The sequence below is a fragment of the Xyrauchen texanus genome, chromosome 1, assembly GCF_025860055.1.
Source record: "Xyrauchen texanus isolate HMW12.3.18 chromosome 1, RBS_HiC_50CHRs, whole genome shotgun sequence".
Taxonomy (NCBI): Eukaryota; Metazoa; Chordata; class Actinopteri; order Cypriniformes; family Catostomidae; genus Xyrauchen; species Xyrauchen texanus.
This window is the reverse complement of record NC_068276.1, coordinates 54,002,326-54,024,267: the sequence shown is the minus strand read 5'-3', so window position 1 is coordinate 54,024,267 and position 21,942 is coordinate 54,002,326. Positions and strand designations below refer to the sequence as shown.

At 36.8% G+C, this 21,942-nt stretch overlaps 1 protein-coding gene across 1 annotated transcript; it reads right to left on the bottom strand.

The window, feature by feature from the left end:
- Positions 1-829: 829 nt before the first annotated feature.
- LOC127652874 (excitatory amino acid transporter 3-like) lies at positions 830-20,866 on the bottom strand. The gene is made up of 12 exons (XM_052139334.1): positions 20,591-20,866; positions 16,321-16,461; positions 15,344-15,436; positions 15,116-15,230; positions 13,094-13,136; positions 11,877-11,981; positions 11,552-11,736; positions 10,291-10,398; positions 9,592-9,714; positions 8,850-9,044; positions 8,613-8,747; positions 830-1,437 (listed from the first exon to the last, which is right to left on the bottom strand). Exons 1-12 carry the CDS (start codon positions 20,688-20,690, stop codon positions 1,197-1,199), a joined length of 1,584 nt encoding a protein of 527 aa, XP_051995294.1. The 5' UTR covers positions 20,691-20,866; the 3' UTR covers positions 830-1,196.
- Between the last annotated feature and the right edge of the window lie 1,076 nt (positions 20,867-21,942).

The window sequence follows — 21,942 nt, the reverse complement described above, 5'->3', positions numbered from 1 at the left end:
TAAATAGCGAGTGCAAATACAGAAATAGCAACATATTTGACTGCTGAGTCTAAAACAAAAGACTAACTTAGACTGCAAAAGACAAAAAATGCAAAGCAAATGCATTCACTGTAAAGTCGGAGGTTTTTGTTTTATAATAGTATTGTCTAGTTAGGAACATGCTCTTTGTTGCAATGCATACTGTACATTAAACTGCTGAGTTTCTTTTAAATCAATGGAAACGCAGTATTGCACAGAGCTTGTTCTCATACACATATACAAACTTCTGAACCTCATCTACAATTAAGCAACTGGTTAGAATGAAATCAAAGGAATAAACTGCAGTTAAGAAAAAAGAATATAAAATGCATTTGCATAACTCATGGCGACATGTGAAAGGCATATTTCACCCCAAAATGACAATTCTGTCATTATTTAATCACCCTCTTGTTACTCCAAAACTGTAAGCTGTTATTTTTTTGAAGAATCTTCATGCATCTCTTTTCAAATGACATTACGTTCATAGTGACCATACAGTATACAGTATGTCCCGTTCTAAATATATGACGCACACTCTATAATCCAAGTCTTCTGAAGACATACGATAACTTTATGTGATGAATAGACCAAAATGTAAGTAATTATTCACTGAAAATCTTCCGACCTGTCGAAGCTTTAAAATCTCACAAAACTGCCTTTAGAAAAATGGTGCGTTAATTCATTGGGTCAAGTTTGACATCATTAATGCCAAACTCTATTGGTTCGACTGTGACAAAACACTCATTTGAATATGTGGGATGGACAGGGCAAGGCCAAGGAGGGATTTTCCTTGTAACTTCTGACAACCCCCGAAATGTCACTGTATGGAAAAGAGCTGCATGAACATTCAACATAAAACAGGTTTGGATTGACACAAAAGTGAGTAAATAATGACAGAACTTTCATTGGTTGGGTGAACTAATCCTGAACAGTGGAAGCACAGTTGTTTTCTTATTTCCTTGACATTTTTTTCTCTCTGTCTGGCGCATACATTGATATAAGTTCAAGGGCACAGTTATGGGAAGAATGAAGGAAGGAGAACAGCAAGGGCAGACATTGCTAATGTCTGCACTCAATCATGTCCTCTGAAATGAGTTTCCCTCATTCTCATGGCACTAATTTTATGAATGGCTCCTACCTCTTGGAACCCTCCTTTTAACGATGGCACATTTTCACCTTTAAAACTGTGAGGTTTCAGTGAAGGAAATGGCATCACTCTTGTCAATAGTGAATCCACCATTAACGTACGATTTCTTCTCACATTCTTCGTCATCCATTGTGGTCTCTAGGGCAAAGGGGTTGGACGCATCCACATCTGACATGAGGTCCATCCTCTCCAGTTCTCGCTTTGACAGCTTCTGGACTATTCCAGCGCCATAGGCATCTCCCAGGACGTTAATCATGGTCCGGAAGCGATCGCTGATTTGAGGATGGAGTAACAATGTCAACATTTAAACTGTTGCATCATGTTTTGTGAATTTTTATTTTAAATTACGAGTAGGCTACTAATCAAATTATGCTTTTTTTTTAACAAAAAGTCAATCTGTTTTAAATGCTGTAAAGTGTGGGTATACATAAGCTGATATACAGTGGGGTTTAAAACTTTTATTTGATTCAGTTTTATACATTACAAATTAGATAAAAATGTATTATGTAATTTATAGCAACAATTGTAAGTGACAGATTTTTGTATTTTTTTGTATTTGGTATGTCCCCTTCTTTCTTTAAATGATAGTGTGCACTTGAGCTGGCATGAACTCAATGATGAATCATGTTATCCCAGTATGATTTGAGAATTTTCAAGGAAATCTTGTCCAACATGTTTGTGATGCTGATGAAAGTTGTTGCTGACTTAGAAGATCTCGCTGTAATACGTCAATCAATTACGCCGATGGAAACAAAATGATCTAAGTTGGTTACAAACGTGGCAGATCGATTATCTGATTATCTGCTGGCGACCAAAGTTGATTTGGAACATGTCCTTGTAAACCTTGCTGTGCTTTTATGCATATCGCTGCCCCCTTTGGTATATTGTGGTGCCATTTTGTGGCCGTTCTGCATGCTCATTTCAGCTTATTCCCGGTTCTCCCGGTGGCCAACAGACCCCTGATCTTCATTAATGTTTTAGCTTTAATTCAGGGGCAAAGGTTGATTTTGGCTAATATTTACATACCTAACATTGACAATTAGGGCTATTTTACAGATCTTGAAGGGATGTTGCAAACTGTTGGCACCCCTCATGATATAATATTGGGAGGAGACTTTAATCTATTGATGGACTCAATCCTTGATCATAGTGAAGCAAAAGTGTGTAAGACCCCTTGAGCAACATTGACGCTTCACAGGATGTGTAAAGATCTTGGTCTTACAGATATTTGGAGACTATTGAACCCATTGAGCAAAGCAATTCTCTTGATTCTGAGATAAGCTTCAAGGAGCTTGACGAGGTAATTAAGGCCTTGCCTACTGGCAATGCTCCGGGGCCAGATAGTTTGCCGCTGAATTTTTTAGATCTTATGCTACAGAATTGGCTCCACACTTGCTAGAAGTTTATACAGAATCATTAAAGAATGTAAATGCAACCATGACAAGCCCGGATCAGTCCGATTCGTAAAAAGGACAAAGATCCAAGCGAGTGTAAAAGTTACCATCCAATTTCTCTGATCTAGCTAGATGTAAAAATTTTGTCCAAAATTTGGACTAACCGATTAAGTTATGACATAACTTATACATATAGATCAGGTGGGGTTTATTCGGGGCCGTAGCTCTTCTAATAACATTAGGCATTTCATCAATATCATGTGGTCAGTAGCGAATGATCAGTCTCTGGTTGCTGCCATCTCACTTGATGCTGAAAAGGTGTTTGATATGGTAGAATGGGATTATCTTTTTAAGATTTTGGAAATATACGGGTCCGGGAGTACATTTATTGGTTGATTGATTGATTGATTGATTGATTTATTTGTCCTCGAGAGGAAATTTGTTTCCACCATAGGTGCGTACATAATACAGACACACATGTATATCATATTAGAAACATCAACATATAAACATCTACAACAAAAAAAAATAAAAAAACAAACAGAGACAGAGAGCATACCTAACGTATCAAAGGCTGATTCCCTATGTATTTAGAGCTCGTATAGATACAGGAACAAAACTCTTACTGAACTTGGCCTTCCTACACATCGGTAACCTATACCTGCGGCCAGAAGGCAGAAGGATAAAATACTTGTAAAGTGGGTGTTCTGAGTCATTTAAGATTTGTTGTGCCTTTCGCAACGTGAATGTCAAGACACTATCCGATAAATTGGGGGTAGGGATACCAATAATTTTACTTGCTAAATGAGTTATCTTTAAGAATTTGTTCTTGTTGGTAACTGTAAGCATATGAAAAAAACAAATGGCCCCATAAGAAAGGACCGGTTCAATAATACTACGATACAGAAGCAGAAGGAGACGTGGCTGAACAGACAAGTGCCTAAGTTTACGAATAGCTGTCAGTCTTTGTTGACAGCATTTGTAAACCCCTAGAGTATGCTGGTTAAAATTGAGATTTTGGTCCAAAATAATGCCAAGATATTTGAAATGCTCTACTCTCTCAACTATCTCTCCATCAATGATAATGCTAGAAGCATGGATCTGTGTTTTTGAGGTGCTAAAGACCAGTTCCTTAGTCTTTAAAATATTGAGGTGCAGAAAGTTATCCTCACACCACTTTCTAAAATGTGCTGTAGAACGTTGATAGTCCAAAAAAGAGTCCTTGTCCTCATTAAGCAGAGCAAGAATGGCTGTATCATCTGCATATTTAAAATAATGAGTCGTTGTAAAAGGACTCTGACAGTCATTTGTGTAAAGAATAAAAAGGAATGTGCTAAGTACACACCCCTGAGGGGCGCCGGTATTAAAGGGTAACTAAACACTTGCTCAGAGTCTGACTCCACCCACTAGAAATATTTGAAAATGCTGGAAAAGTGGACAGACCCCGGCGGGGATAGAGGGAACGAACCGAGTGGGGCACCTGAGACTGTGGGCGGATTAATTGACAGCTGTTGTCAGACTCTATGTTATTATTATTCCTCAAACGGTCGCAAGACGACATGTACATGAATCTGGCGTGGTGAGCTGGAACCTGCTTACGTCAGCTGTCACCGCTTACGTCACGAAGTACCGCAAACAGCCAATAGGAAAATTCAACTGCAGTAGCCACCGTTCAACCTGAAGAGGGCAGCACTCAGACGTTTTTACACCATATATTGTAGAATTAAAACACTTTATACACAAATGTCAAAAAAATTACTTGAATCAATGACCAGTACTAATAAAGCCCCATGCTTACAGATCATTAACTAAAAAAAGTTGGTTTAGGGTTTAGTTACCCTTTAAGGACAATGGTTGATGATGATGCACTGCCCACCTTAACCACTTGGGGTCTATTGGAAAGAAAATTATGGATCCAATATATTAGGGATGATGGGACTTGCATTCTCTGTAGTTTCTTTATCACCTGGTGACGCTGAATCGAATTAAAAGCGGAACTAAAGTCAATAAAGAGAAGTCTGGCATAATTCCCCGAAATGTCCAGGTGTTGAAGTAGACAATGTAAGAGACAGGCCACTGCATCATCTGTGCCTCTCTTCTGCTTATATGCAAATTGTAGACAATCTAGAGATGGTATAACATATGGAAGCATAATGTTTTTGATGATTTTCTCAAAACATTTAATTATAATAGAGGTTAATGATACAGGCCTGTAGTGATTTAACTCAGATGGATGCGTGTTTTTTGGAACAGGAATAACAATTGATGATTTCCATTTGACAGGTATTGTTGAAGTACAGAGTGAATGGAGGAAGAGTGAATGGAGAATAGGGGTTAATTCCAGGGCACAGCTTTTCAAGACCCGGCCCTGAATACCATCCGGCCCAGGAGCCTTATTCGGTTTGCACTTAATGAGCTGGGAATAGACATCCTGCCTGGTTAGAAGGGACTCATAGTTCAACTCTTGAAGGGGCAAAGAATCCAAAAGGCTATCACACTCTGCTGAAAAGTCAGATGTGTCAAAACGGGCATAAAACTTATTAAGATTACTTGCAAAGGTGGTGGGATCTGATGCACAAGTAGTCTGTTTAAAGGCTTGTCCAGTAAGAGTCCTAACATGCTGGAATGCCTGCTTGGTGTTCATATTTGCAAAGTCGTGCTCCAATTTGTTTTTATAATTATTTTTCAGCTTTAAAGATCTCATTTTTGATATCCTGATTTATTTTTTGAGACCAGCGGAGTCCTTTTGCCTAAAGGCAAGTTTCCTCTTCTTGAAAATATATTTTATCTGTGGATTAATCCATGGTTTTGAGTTGGAATATGCTCTGATAGTCTTTACCGGTATACAAAGATCCATACAGAATTTGATGTAATCTGTAATAACTGAAACCTGTTCATCCAGGTCTCCCTCAAAGACTTCCCAGTCTGTACATGCAAAACAGACTTGAAGGCATGCAATAGCATCTTCCGACCACTGGGGGATGCTGCGTATTACCGGTTTGCGTTGTTTCAGCCGTTGTTTGTAAACAGGAAGTAAATGAATAACATTGTGATCCGCTAACCCTAGCGGTGGGAGAGCTCTGGCTTTAAAGGCTTCCGGAATGTTACTGTAACACAAATCTATAGTTTTATTGAATCTCGTTGGTACATCCACATGTTGATTGAAGGCTGGCAATGAGTAGTCAAGCCGACAGCTGTTAAAGTCACTAAGAAGTAGCACTGGAGCATCCGGGTATTTGCTGAGCATATAAGTGGATTAAGTTACTTTATAGACACCCTGTAGTAGCGGTACAAACAAATGGATTAATTTCAGATTATTTTACTCTGAATAGGGGCATCCGGCAGGGTTGCCCTCTTTCCCCATTAATTTTCTGTCTTGCCCTGGAAACATTATCAGCTGTGATAAGAAAGGAGGATAATTTTCCAGGGGTGATGGTGGGAGGTGTGGCGCATAAGCTTTTGCTTTACACAGATGATGTTTTGTTATTTGTCTCTCACCCTACTAGATCTATGCTTTGCCTCCACAGAATTCTTAATTATTATTAATTAAACAGAATTATTAATTCCTTTTCCTCAGGATACAGAGTCAATTGGTTTAAATCCGAAGCTATGGCTCTGACAGCGTACTGTCCAGTAACGGCCTTCCAGCTGGGCGCTTTCCAGTGGCCCAAACAGGGCATTAAGTATTTGGGTATTTTATTCCCAGCAAATTTGTCTGATTTAGTTCGAGTTAATTTTGACCCTTTAATAAAAAGGTTTGAGCGATGTGGACAGGTGGGCTTCATTACATTTGTCGATGATTGGGAAGGTTAATGTTATTAAAATTAACTGTATTCCAAAATTCAACTACCTGCTACAGTCTCACTTTTTTCAAACAATTTGATAGCATAGCGAAGTCCTTCATTTGGAATGGTAAACGTCCCAGACTACATTTCAACAAATTACATGCTCCGTACTGTAAAGCAGCAGATGCTTTGAGAGAGGTGATTACTGCTTTTGGAAAAGGTCATGAGGCATCAGTGCTTATTACCTGTTAATTCAGAGTCTGGGGGATGGAGCTTCAACTTCTTTCAAGAGATTATGGGAGAAAGATTTAAACTTGTTATTGGAGGAAGGAGTGTGTGCTAGGATTCAAAAATATTTCAAATCTGTATCTAGAGATGCAAGGGTTCACTTTATGCAGTTCAAGAATTTACATAGATTCTATTGGACCCCCTCTAGATGATAGGCTTGGTCGATGCCACCTGCTGTCGATGCCAATTGGAAGATGGAGATACAACCCATGTGTGGCAGGGCGGAGGGCGGGGCCAGGTCGTGATTCTACACACACCCGGTCCCTTATCAGGCTAATCAAGCCTCCGAGAGGGATAAAGGTCGACTGCAGAGTGACCGGGTGTGTAGAGAATCAAGACCCGGCCCCGCCCTCTGCCCTGCCACACCATGTTTTTTGGGGGTGCGTTAAGATCCATGGGTTTTGGTTGAGGGTTCAGAATTTTGTATGTGACGTCTTGGGCACTTGGGTTTCATTTAGCCCCAGACTCTGTATTTTGGGAGATGGGGCAGAAATCAAAGTAGAGAATAAACTAGAGGGGGATTGGGTCCTACCTGTGTTATGTTTAAGTCTCTCTCAGTTTAAGTCTAGACTAAAGACTCATCTATTTAGCCAGGCATACACCTAATTTATCCTCCAACCTACAGTTAGGCTGCTTTAGTTGGGTCTGCCAGAACCAGAAACCAGAAACATTGAGCATGATCTCTAACTCTGCAATAAATTAAATGGCATCTACGCTTACATCTTTTTATTTGTTTCCCTGTCTCAACCTCGGGACTCCTATCCTGAGGTCACCAGAACCGGCTGGATCCAGCACCATTCCTGCTTCCTGTTGGACTCCACTGCTACATGTCGCAGAATGATGATGACTAAATGCAGCCGGTGCCAGCCAAACATCACTTCAATCTATTATGACGGACTTCAGAGGATGAAATTATTCCAACTCCAACCTGCATCACCTCGGTCTATTTATGGACTACGATCCTGAAATGAAATGCTTAGACTAACTATTGCCAACAAAAGCCTTCATCAGCCAATTAACAAGGACAATTGCATCTGTGAACTTCTGCAATTAATCAAGATGGACTTCAAAGACTTTGGTCATTAATCTTACAGTTCAAACACAATCGATGTTTAATCACTGACCCTTATCACTTAGTTTAATAATTTTAAACCATGATTTTACCTATACATAATTAATATTTACATTACATTCATGATGTTAGCCAGAGGGGAACTGGCCCCCACAGTGAGTCTGGTTTCTCCCAAGGTTATTTTTCTCCATTAATCAACATCTTATGGAGTTTTGTGTTCCTTGCCACAGTCGCCTACAGCTTGCTCACTGGGGTTATTAATACAATTATCATTTAATTATTTATAAACACTATTAAAAATCTTATTTTATCTAAATTACACAATGATGATTAATCGACTTTATAGACATTACAGTTTTATCGTCTGTTAATGATGATATTCTGTAAAGCTGCTTTGAAACGATGTGTGTTGTGAAAGGCGCTATACAAATAAAATTGACTTGACTTGACTTGACTTGACTTATGGTCACCAGACAGGGGTTGGAAGTTAGTTGGAGCACCCCTGTTTCAGGAGTCTTATAGAAGATTAGGGAATCTTGGAAGTGACTAACACCTTATCTCAAGGTGTGCATAATTATTAGGCAGCTTCATTACCTCAAAATGGGCCAAAAAAGGAGATTTTACTGATACTGACAGTCAAAAATTGTAAAATGACCACCAGACAATAAAACGTTTTGTTGCGAATAGTCAACTGGGGCGCAAAAAACGCACAGAGAAGAAAAGGTGCAAATTAACTGTGGTAGTGAGTGTTAAAAGTTGATTTGGTGTATTTATGTTTTGTTTTTCTGTGTTTTAATAAAAATAAAAATGTTAATCTTAATTCTTTTTTTTTTTTTTTTTAAAACCCCATTGTATATCAGATTTTCTTTTGTATCTGGGACTTAGGACATGGAAAGAGAGATACTTACAGCAGCCAATCAACAGCAACGATGAGGGTGACATCATTAGCTGGAAGCCCCACAGCTGTGAGTACTATCACCATGGTTACCAGCCCAGCATTTGGAACTCCTGCTGCACCAATGCTGGCTACTGTTGCCGTGATACTACAGAAAAAAAAATTGCTTCATTCAAGGACTCTGCATATTTTTCAAAAAGACCCTCAACTGTATTTGAACCTCCTTTTCAAATTCATACATCCCACCTACCTAATGGTAATAATCTGCCCAGCATCCAGGGCAAAGTTGTTTAACTGGGCTATAAATATGGCAGCAACAGCTTCATAGAGGGCAGTACCGTCCATGTTGATGGTGGCACCAACTGGAAGGACAAAGCGGGTGATCCGCTTGTCAATCCTGTTGTTCTCCTCTGCACATCGGAAGGTGACTGGCAGGGTAGCTGAGCTGATGTAGTAAACACATTCATTGTAAAAAGCATAATATGGTCACCTACAAAATCAGTCCCTATTGTGGATCAGCACATTCAAAATTTATACAACTGGAAAGTCAATGCCTAGTATAGCCATATCATCTCGGCTTTAAACATATTGGAAATGTTGACCAAAACACAGTATTAAAGACGACATCGAGGAATGTTTCGAAGCATTTTAGGATTTTATTGAAGTCACAGCATCTTTCTTCTTTATCTGTTTCTGATTTTAATTTGATCAGATTATGATTTTATCAGGATCAGTGATTTATTGCTACACTGTCTCTGTCATTTAATCTTGTTAAGAAACAACAATGGTCTTGGCACAAAGCACAACAAAACTGACTATCAATAAAGTGGTGTGGTTCAATTCTATATTTGCTAGTTAAGGGCATTATTAGCCATTTTGTACAAACAAACAAAGTTCAACCATTGATTTTTAATAGACCATTAATTTAAGACAGACCATGACATTTTGTCCCTTGTTCAAGAGACCTATAAAATGCAGAATCTTTGGCTCACCTTGAGGAAATCATAAGGGCTGTCACCAGGGCCTGTGCCATCCCCAAAGTAAAGGTGTATGGATTCTTCCTCACAAAGACAAAGTAGATAAGAGGGAGGAATATGATGGAATGGATGGCAAGTCTGTGGAGACACCGAGGAAATAGGTTTTAAAACATAAAACATTTGTCTGCAGAAAGTAGTGGATGTTGTCAAATTATCAGGATGAACATTAGAATAAAGAGACTTCCTTATAATAACACTTTTTGCATGAGAATAAAGACATGAGAATAAAGACATGAGAATTAGTTACATAGCTTTCATTTAGGTGGGGGAAAAAAGCTATTTGGTGTTATCCACCACATTTTATCCAAGTGCATTTGGATTTATGTCCTCTCCAGTCTTAAGAGCTACAAATTTCTCTGCATGACTCAGCACTGTGCAATCCACACTTTTCAGTCTCAGTCAATTCCACATGATTGCAGATGGCATTTGTTTAACTGTATTAATAGAAAAGCCTGATTGGTTGGCTCTATCACTCAATTTAGTGGAAATTTGGAGTTTATGAAATGTATTGTAACTACATCTGCAGCTTGAGCAGTTTTAAATGTCCTTGGCCCTTATCTCTGTGTGGACAGAGCTGATATTTAACTGTATCTGAACAGTAAACGGCTAGCCTAACAGCAATAGTAAATCAGCTCCACATTTAAGATGCTTCACCCGCTGAGCACTGTGACCATGTACAGGCCCATCTTCCTGAAGATTTCCCAGTCTTCAACCTCAATGATCTTGGCAGCGATCAGGAATAAGATGCCGACAGGCATGTAACTGCAAAATAAAATTCATAAAGCATCATTCAATTTATATACACACTGACACAACACCTCAAATATATATATATATAAATATATACAATTAAAACTGCATCTCACAAACAAAATCCAAAAGTTCATGGTAAGACTGCAAAATTAATTCAACAAATAATCCATTATTCAACTAGTCACAAAAATTGTAGATTACAGAGAATTCCATTTGGGTCTGCTCCCACATTTTAATTTAATTTAATTTAGCACAAATAGACCTTAATTTTATTTCAATATTTTGTATTTATTTTCTTTATTTTTTATATATCCCTGAAATAGATCCACTTTGCTCCTTCTGTAATGCTGTAGATTAATCTGCCCTACACCTTTTCGGGGAATGTGTCCACGCTGTAGTATTTTGGAGAAAATTTAGTTTGTACTTACCTCTATTTTAACTAGTTTTTCTTTGCTTTATAAAGACATTTTATTTGGTTTTCACAGATTTGATAATTTAAGCTAATATTTTCTGATTAATCTGTTTATTTTTCTTGCCAAGTTTTTTATACATAAGTGTAAATTTATGTCTATAAAGCCCCTATTTGCACTTTTTTGTAAAGACTTAAAATATTATTTAAATACTCTTTGTACCTCCAACAACTCCAAAGCATTGAAAACCATTGCACTATTTAATTAATATAATGTCTTGGCATTATTGTAAAATATATCTGTAGTATTGTGTACTATGTAAACCTTTGGCTTGTTTCTAAAAAATTAAATAAAAAAATGTCTGACGCAGGTGTACATTGATGGGTCCTTAAACAAGCCCTCATAATAAATCTCCAATTGACTGACAAATGGATGCTGTGAACTGTATGTCAATGATTGATTTATGATCAATAATATGGTAGTAAACAATACATTGTATTCTAAAGCCACTTTTTGTATTGTCTTATCAATGATGAACTTTTCTGCTACAAGAATGTAATGCATATATATATATATATATATATATATATATATATATATATATATATATATATATATATATATATATATAAATATATATATATATTACTGCGATTGCAGTATCAGGGGAAATAAATGACAATTCTGAATTTTGTCATTATTTTGCAGCCCTCAGGTCTCTGCCAGAATGTGTATCATGTGTCAGGACTAACCACATAATAATGTGAACGAGTCTCATGGTGGCCTCATTCAGAGCATCAAAGAACTCTAGAAGGATGCGTCCCCTTTCTCCCATCTTGCCGATGACCAGGCCAAATGTCACACAGAATACGATGAGACCAAGGACATTAATCCCGTCTGAATACATTCCAACGATCTTGTAGTCCGTGGTCAAATTCTACAGCATGAATGAGCACAAATTAATGCTTTCAACAGGCTAGCTATTGTCAAATAATTCCCTTGTGATGATAACAATGCCAACATACCATACAATAGCAATATACCAGTCTTTGTCTGAAATAATTTTCTTTGTCTCACCTGTGCAACAGTTGTAATAATTGTAGTCAATGGTGGAAATGTAGCTGTAACGGTTGCGTTTATGTTGTTTTTTGGTGGTTCAATCTCTTCACGCTGCGTCTTATACTGAAAGACATATGGTGCAATTTAGCAATGGCTTAAACTGATAATTCACCCAAAAATGAAAATCATTCTCTCATTATTTACTCACCCACATGCCACCAAATATGTGCATGACTTTCTTTCTTCAGCACAACACAAAGTATTTTATAAGAATATTTCAGCTCTGCAGGTCCATACAATGCAAGTGAATAGTGACCAAAATTTTTAAGCCCCAAAAGCACATAAAGGCTATTTTTGTTTCATTAGTTAAATCCATATTATTATTATTATTATTAAATCTTTATTGCAGACACAGGTCCATATAACACATACATACATACATAAATACATACAAATTTCCATATTAGCCTAAAGGATATACAGGCTATTGCACCAGTGTCCTCTTAACCTAGAGGTGTAAACAGCTTTTCAGTGGACTGACTAGGGCTTCAATTATATGGTTCACTGACCTGTCCAGGCGACACATAAAACTAAACATCAGTTGTCTTAAAAGTGCCTCACAAGATGGCACTCTAGTAGACACAAACAAATGACTGGCACTATGCCACCTAGGGACACGAAGCAGTGACCTCATTGCATCATTGTATGCAACCTTGAGTCTCTGCATACTCTATTTCTTATAGTTAGACCACAATTGAGCAGTGTATAGCGGTGTGATGTAGGTTCTAAACAGAGAGCACTTCACAAAGTCAGAACACAAAGAAAACCTCCTTATAAGCATGTTAGCTTGAGAGTAGATTTTACATCGCTGACGATATAGGTCTTTGTCATCTGTCCAGTCATTGGATATGACATGACCTAATCTTTAGGTCATTTTATCTTCTGAAGTGACATGTTAAGTGTGGGTGAGAATATATATATATATATATATATATATATATATATATATATATATATATATATATAAGTACTTTAGTTCCCATTCACTTGCATTGTAAGGATCTACAGAGCTGAGATAGTCTTCTAAAAATCTCAGTTTGTGTTCTGCTGAAGAAAGAAAGTCATACACATCTGGGATGGCATGAGAGTAAATGATTAGAGAATTTTCATTTTCGGATGAACTATTCCTTCAAAGTCCTCATGTTTGAAAAATAAAAAACTACAATAACTTTTACCTGCTGAAAACAGGCTTGCACAAGATTTTCAGGAAACATATTCCTTTGGTAAAATGAGAAAAACATTTTTAAATGCACGATACAGATAATTTTTCATATCTAATGTTGTTTTGATATGTACTATTTCACATATAATATACAACCTAAAATGTATTTGAGTACTTAAATCACAAATAAACATGTATAAATGTTGTTGCATCAAATTACAAAATATTAAATCAAATGACATCTGGAAACAAATTATGCTAGATATTTTAGTTTTATCCATTTTTGCATTTACGCAAGGTACCAAAGGTCATTTTTAATGTATGAATGAAGTCAGTTCCCCTCAAGTACACACAGGGGTTTTAGCAGAGTAACCACAGGTGTAGTTCAACACAGTAACTACACTGTAAAAAATGAAATTACATTTTATCCAGCTAATTTATTTATTTTTTAGTCATGGATACTACAAAATGTTAATTACTTAGCAAAATGTATGTTAGACCAACAATATCCCCCCAAATGTTGTCCCAAGTTCCAACTAAGTTGCCTGAATGAACAATTTCATATGGAACAATGTTGCTGATTTGTGAGTTCCCAGCATGCATTGCAACATGAATAAATTATGCGGTTAGTGTTATAGGCTTATTCTTGACTATTTCTTTATTTATGCAGTTATTGTTTTTGTTTTTTTGCCTGTTAGTTAATTGTTGTGTGGTCATGGTAAGAGCTCATCTTTTAAATTAAAGGATTGGTTCAGCCAAGAATGAAAATTTTCTTACATTCATTTAATCACCCTCACGCCATCCCAGATGTGTATGACTTTCTTTCTTCCGCTGAACACAAATGAAGATTTTTAGAACAATATCTCAACTCTGTAGGTCCATACAATGCAAGTGAATGGTGGCCAGAACTCTAAAAGTCCAAATGTCAGATAAAGGTATCATAAAAGTAATCCATGGACTCAAGTGGTTAAATCAATGTTCTCTAAAGTGATCCAATCAGTTCTGGGTGAAAACAGACCAAAATGTAATTCCTTTTTTCACAATAAATCTTGACATCAGTCTCCTTGGCGATCGTGATTTCAAGCTTGATTACACTTCCTTTAGCACCATCTAGCGCTCTGTGCATGCGACAAGCACTAGGACGTGTAATCAAGCTTGAAATCATGATCGTGCCTACAGACTGCAATGGCAAGATGTACAGGGAAAAGGGAGTTATATTTTGGTTTATTCTCACCCAAAACCAATTGGAGCACTTCAGAAGACATACCCCCTTGCTATTATGTGATATTTGGCCCTTCAGAGTTCTGGGCACCATTCACTTGCACTGTATGGACATACAGAGCTGAGATATTCTTCTAAAAATCTTCTTTTGTATTCTGCAGAAGATAGGAAGTCATAAACATCTGGGATGGCATGTTTTCATTTTTGGATGAACCATCCCTTCAATGATGTTTGTGGATTGTCACCGTTGAGGTTTGTGTTAGGGTTGAGGTCTATTGTGTGTCAATGTCAAACAATAGTACATAATGTCTTGCCTTGCAAGACATACCGTTCTTCAGAGGCAAAACTTTCAGATAACTTCATGTAAAAGTAATTTCAAACCATATATAAGATTGAATTGGTGACAAAATAAAGTTCTCGTACTGCATCATGTTGCCTTGACTTTTTAATTTTGCTTAACAATTCCTTTTTTACAGTGTATGAATATTTCACAACTAATGTCAGTTTACTCATTTTTGGTTGTCAAATGACTAAATTGTCCAAATCCTTTTTTTAATCTTCCTTTTTAACACTATATATTTTGTTCTATATTCTATAAAATGACAATCTGACCAAGCTCTTTTCGTGAAATATTCAGCATAAAGTGTGCTATCTTTCTTTAAAATGAACTACATCCTTCATTTGATATTTTGATATCTAATGCAACAATATTTACACATTGTGTCAATTCAAACACTTTTTAGGGACAATTTAAAATCTATCATGTAATATCTTTTTCTTACAACAATGGTAGACCAAGGGCTGCAATTTGTACCTTACAAGGTCCAGCAAGGTGTCCACGGTGGTCACATTTGGACTGTTTCCGGCTCTCTCAATATTCTCCACATTCTGAGAGACCCCAGGTTTAATAGTAATCACAAGAACGATTCCTTGTGAGCATGACAGCTTTGTTAGACTATCAGAAATGCCATTTTAATACAATATGTCTTTAATTTAATTTATATAAAGTTGATTGAACAGTGCGCATGTGTCTGTGACTCACCGAGAATGACAGCAATGACTGTAGTGGTGAAGTAATAAACAACCGCACGTAGACCAATCCTCCCTGATACTTCCGAGTCCAAAGCCGCCACTCCTTCAAAGGCAAGGTCATCAGTTAGCATGTCAACAAAGAATTATAAACAATATACCTGTATATATTGTATAGTATTATATTAACTAAAATATATACTGTTAATGTATATGTATTAACTAATATATTTATATAAGCATGCACAGTATAAATACATATCTATCTATCTATCTATCTATCTATCTCTTTCTCTGTCTGTCTGTCTGTCTATCTATCTATCTATCTATCTATCTCTTTCTCTGTCTGTCTGTCTGTCTCTCTCTCTCTCTCTCTCTCTCTCTCTATCTATCTATCTATCTATCTATCTATCTATCTATCTGTCTGTCTATCTATCTATCTATCTATCTATCTATCTATCTATCTATCTATCTATCTATCTATCTGTCTATCTATCTATCTGTCTGTCTATCTATCTATCTATCTATCTATCTATATATCTATCTCTTTCTCTGTCTGTCTGTCTGTCTATCTATCTATCTCTTTCTCTGTCTGTCTGTCTGTATATCTATCTATCTATCTATCTATCTATCTATCTATCTATCTATCTATCTATCTATCTATCTATCTATCTCTTTCTCTATCTGTCTGTCTGTCTATCTATCTATCTATCTATCTATCTCCCTCTCTGTCTGTCTATCTGTCTGTCTGTCTATCTATCTATCTATCTCTTTCTCTGTCTGTCTGTCTGTCTGTATATCTATCTATCTATCTATCTATCTATCTATCTATCTATCTATCTATCTATCTATCTATCTATCTATCTATCTATTTCTCTGTCTGTCTGTCTGTCTGTCTATCTATCTATCTCTCTCTCTCTGTCTGTCTGTCTATCTATCTAAACATAAAGGTCAATATCACAAATTTGAAAAAAGAAAAAGAAAAGAGACCTGTTATCATGCTCGAGACGATGAGAGGCAGGATGACTAGCTTTAGCATTCTCATCAGGATTTCTCCTGGGAAGCCAAAGTACTGCTTCTCAAGCTGGGACAGAGAGGCATAGTCCCGTACAACTACTCCAAGTACAATTCCTTTAAAGGATAGATTTACAGAGAATCAGTCAGAAAGCATGTCAGACTGACTGTAAATGTGAAGCTCTTAGGTGCATCTAATCTATATCAAAGCTACATCTACCCAGGCTCTCTGGACAAAGCAAGTCCACTAGTTAAACCTTACAACAATAGATCAACATCAAAAACATATGATGTTATATTCATTTGCACAGAACCACCAGTGGTTACAATTAGTAGTCTGATTTTAGGGGCTGTTCACACAGGATGCGTTCTTGCATTCAAAAACAGTAAGACTCAGTGTGAGAGAATAGAATGCTGGTGTCTTGTGAAATGCTTTTAAAAGTTTAACTATTTGTTACTTCAAAAGGTTCATGCCTCTGAAAAGCAGCTAGAAGCGTCAAATACGTCAGTCTAGCACTTGTTAGAAAAATACTAGATAAACAAAAACAACTGAGCAGATGGATGCAATATGTGTGCTGTGTGTCCCTTACCAAATGAAATTCAGAGCAAGAAGTATTGAGACAAATCTTTGTCTTTCCCTGCTAAAGATGAGACATTTGGCAAAAATGCAAACAACAATAGTGAGCTGCACAGGGTACAATTGGACCATTGGCATCCCTTATGGAAAATTATTTTTTTCTGGTCACAAAGTGTATCAAGATTCAAGAACTACATATATTTTTTATTGATTATTGATGTTAGCATCATAATTTGTAGGAAAAGATATAACAACAGAAGGTTGTTTTGAATAAAATTCACTTTTTAAAAAGGTGGCGAGGGAGCACATGGGGTAAAAGGTTCCCAGGGGGGTTATATTGATAATGTGTAGATATCGGGGCAATAGTTATAGTGCATAATTTGTCAACTTATGCAAAAACTTTTCAGACGGCAAGATGGATTCACTTAAGAAAAACAATGTGTTTACTGTAATAGGGGCCTTTAGTCCCTGCAACAGGGGGGCTTTTTACCCCAAAATACTGTTCTTTCACTTATTGGACAGGCATTGAAATATACATATATACTGTATATATATATTTAACTTTAGACATTGTATACAATGACCTCATGGATCAGGAAAATGTTGTAGTGCATAGAGAAAAACAGGCATTTAGGGATGTTCTGTGGTAGATTTTTGATGCCATTTAGTGTTTTGGAAGAAAACAAAAACAAAGGTGCCCTTTACCCCAGGGAGACTTTAACCCTGTTGTAACCTAAATGTATTGTAGTATAATTGAACTGAACTTGTTTCACTGTATTACAGCCAGATTTCTCTGTTTAGCACAAGAAGTGCTGTATTGGCTTCAGCTGATACACTGGTGATTTTTTTTATTTTTATCAATTTATCAATTTCCAATCAATCTAATTTCATCCTTGTAAAGCCTTCCAATGAACTTAATTAAATCCGCTGGACAGCAACGCAGGCTGAGAATTTTGAATACAATACATTCATTTGTTTGTTCCAAATCTCAATTTGTGATCTAAGACAAAATTCACATTTATGCACAAGGAAATCTACGGCTTTAATAAAAAAAACAACCAAACCATGAAAAGGTTGATGTCAAGTTGCTGTTATTTTGTCATTCTTGTTAAGGCCCAGTCTGTCTAGCTTTGAACTGAGATCCTGAAATAGCCTTAAATGTTTTGCAAGGCAAAACATCATCTTTAAGTGTTGTTGCACTATATCATGTGATAGTATAATTGTAATATTACAGCATGATTATGACTAGTATTATCATGATTATGACTAAGATTATGACTAGTATTATCATGATTATGAAAAAGCAAAAAAAATAAATAAATAAATAAAATAAAATAAAGGTGTTGTAAAACGTTGCAAGTATGGCTTACTTGACCTGCCTTGTTTAACTGTACGAGTGATCGCACCCAAGGTTATGTTTATGCATATGCCCTAAGATATGGAGGGCCAAATTGCTTAATATTAAATAATTAAATACATGTTTAAATATTTCAATAAATAATTGAATATATATAATACATTTTTAACAAATCTTTAAGGTAAATCTTTCATTGAGCTTTGTGCTTTTTCATTTTCAGGGTTACGGTTACTGGCACGTCACTCAATGGCACTGGGCTTCACCTTCCAAAATGATACATACATATATATATATATATATATATATATCTATATATATTTATTACTATCTGGTCTGTGAGGTAAAGTGCTCATACTCCAACAATGTCATTGTGTGGCATGCCAATTGCTGTAACCCTAAAAATTTAAACAAAGCACATGCTTATCAACCCAAAGCCAACTAGCTAAGAATTGCCCAATAGAGCAAAAGTGAAAGGTTTTGGGACAGCCTGTAGTTATGAAACTTTTGCCAAGCATACGACCGCCAAGAATGGTTTGCGGCTTCGAGCACTGACTACTTGATTGAAAAGTAGTTGAAAAAAACAAAAACAAAACAAAAAATAATAACTTATTTCTATGCTTCTTTACAATTGCATTACACATTTTATCTGCAAGAATAATACATATACATGGCACACACATGATCAAGTATGCTCATAAAAAAATACCGTTGCTATCATGCAGTGGTTGCTGTAAAGAGTTCAGAAAACTTTCAGACTTTACGTTTCTTCTGCTATGTACTTTTTGTATATAGATGTGACCGGGGCTAGTTGTCACGTGGGTAATGCCTATGTCTATGTTGGTATGATACCAAACAACAACAGTAGTTCAAATAAGTGAAATAAGTAAATTAGACTCATCTTTTGTTACTTCTGTCCTCCAAACTATAATACCGTCATGGCATTTATGTAATTGCTGTAATTGGTTAAACAACTGAATACATTAAAACCACAATGGCATTAAGCCAATGGTCAACTCTTTAATGAATATAGTTTTTAAATGAAAGTTGAACTGTGTTCAGAAGACAAATGTATTTTTTTATATATATAATATGTCCATCTGATACAAGCGGTCACATGTTGTAATGTTTAACAGTTTATTTATATATATTTGTCACATTTCAATTTTTGCTCTTTTGAGAATTAACGGTTTACCTTTTACTAAAAGATATTAAAAAGCCTATAGTGCATTTTAAATTGATGTTGTGGGACATCAATGGCTGATAAAATACAATTCCATATTACATAAAAGGGAATTTCAATGTTGTCACTAAAGATCAATGTGTACATTTAAAAGAACAATAACAGTGGAAACGTTCAACAGCTGTTTTGTTATCAAGACTTTAAGGCAGCCTATTTATTTGCCTAGAAAATTACTTTCAAAAAATAACCTCACCGATATTCACTGGGGAAATTGAGACAACTAGCCCCTAATTTATAATATGAAGTCATGGCAGTGCGCGCGAGGTGGAATACAGTGAGATTTTACTGTCATACTGAAAGTCTGGTCACGTTTCTCTGTGGCAGTAGTAAAATATCTAACAGCTTTTGCTGTAGGACATGCACACACACATTCCTGATCCGGATCGATGCCTTTACCCATCACATTAATTCATGAACACACCTGCAGAGCATGTGCAGCAAAAATGCAACAAATATAATGTAATCGCTGGTATTGCCATTGACTGACATCACGTGTAGATCCATTTAATACCAAACCAGATAGGCTACATGTAATGCTTGGAATGAATAAGGCAAAAGCGGTGAATAGTCTACATAATTAACGGTATAGTGAGGAGGCTGGCTCTCACGATACTGCGTAATTACAGCCTTAAAATACCGTTTACACAGAGCTGGTGTTGCGCCTTATATATACATATTTTCCATGCAAACGCGCAGGATGGATGTGTTTTCACGCACGCGCCTCGTTTCGATGTTTGTCAGCGTCTCGCGCGTTTTATAGACGCTGTATCAAGTATTAAATAAATAAATTATAATAATAAAAAAATTCAATGGCTAAAACGCGTCTCGTTATATATTTTTTTTTAGAAGGACGCATTCGGTTTTCCCGATTGCATATGCGCTAGACGGACGTCTCCATTGCGCCGCGTCTCGCGCAGCAGCGCTGCGTTTTTCTGAACGGCCACTTAAGTGGTAATTGTATGTGGCCATCCACAGTACAAATCAAGAATGCAATCAAGAACGCAATAGACGCAAGGACAAAGGTGTACGTAATGTTGCGTTAAAACAAAGCATTAAAATGCACCGATCTCACCTAGTATCACTGAGGCGATGGTTGCAATGAGAACCCAGTTCCTTTTCAGCAAGCCCTTCACATCTCTGCCTCTCCGCTCTTTTTTTCCCAGCATTTCCATGATGGAGAGGCACACGGGCAATATTGGAATGCCGAAGAACACCGAGGCACCAGATCTCCCTTTTCTTGGAATCAGATATATACAAATGAACGAGCAGCAGCAGCAGGTTTAAAGTGAAGCGGTTGGGAGGGGTGCGATGTGGTGTGAACGCTGACTTTCCTCTGAATGTCCGTGTGCTACTGTCTCTGTCCAGCACTGGCCTCTCTTGATAACCTTTGCACAGTCATTCAATGCAACAAGACGTGTGATGTGATTTTCCTTCATTTAATATTCCCTCCCAGGACAGTATTGTCTAGACTGGGAGTCTTAAAACAATTCGAAATTGGAAAGCAAGAAAAAACAAAATACTTATGTTGTTAAACCATATAATTGTTATATTGTTATACTGTTACATAATAAAAAATATCGAATTAGTTCACTCTTTAACAATAGTTAAACATTATGAATCTCCCCATACTTTAGATTAACAATTAACACCCAGATTAAACATGGCCATACATTTGCTTTCCTAAAAAGCTTCTTGGCAATAATTGCCTTTTTGAGACTTTGAGACAGTGATGGGTAAATTACTCAAAAAGTAATCGACCACTGCAAATGACCAGTTAGGCTACTTCTCTAAAATTGCAATCAGATTGCACTATTCATTATGTCATGGGAAAGTAATCACATTACTAATTACTCTACTTTTTAGCTGCTCTCTAAAACACAGTTTTTTTTGCTCAGTGACTTCAAAATAACATCTACATATCCTCCTTCACTGAACGCGCTAACATGCACATTCTGACAAAATTATGCTTAATAAGCAGACACTGTGTGTGGTCATGTAAAAGCAATAAACAGCTTTCATTTATCAGTGCAAGGTCATAAGCGGCTTAATGTGGTGCTGAATTTGGACTCCCTTGTATCCGTATGTTCAGGGGTAGGTGTAGGGGTGGGCTTTAGGGATAGGGCCAATAAGGTAGCAGGGAGTCAGAATCTGGCGAGCAGACACGGGTAGATTTTGGCCCATTACATCAATTTACCTTTACCTGCCGTTGCATGTAAACACCTTTATCTTACCGGCTTATCCAATGTATGCAATATTATGCGCCTGCCTCTTCATGGTTTAGAAGATGAGAATAACTCGAGTATTTCAAATCACATGTAAACATGGTTTTCTTGTATTGTCATTTTTTATCAGCATATTTTGGTGCATGCACTCAGCATCATAAGAGTCTCCCTTCAGTGACTCATTAGTGTCTCTTCAGCTATC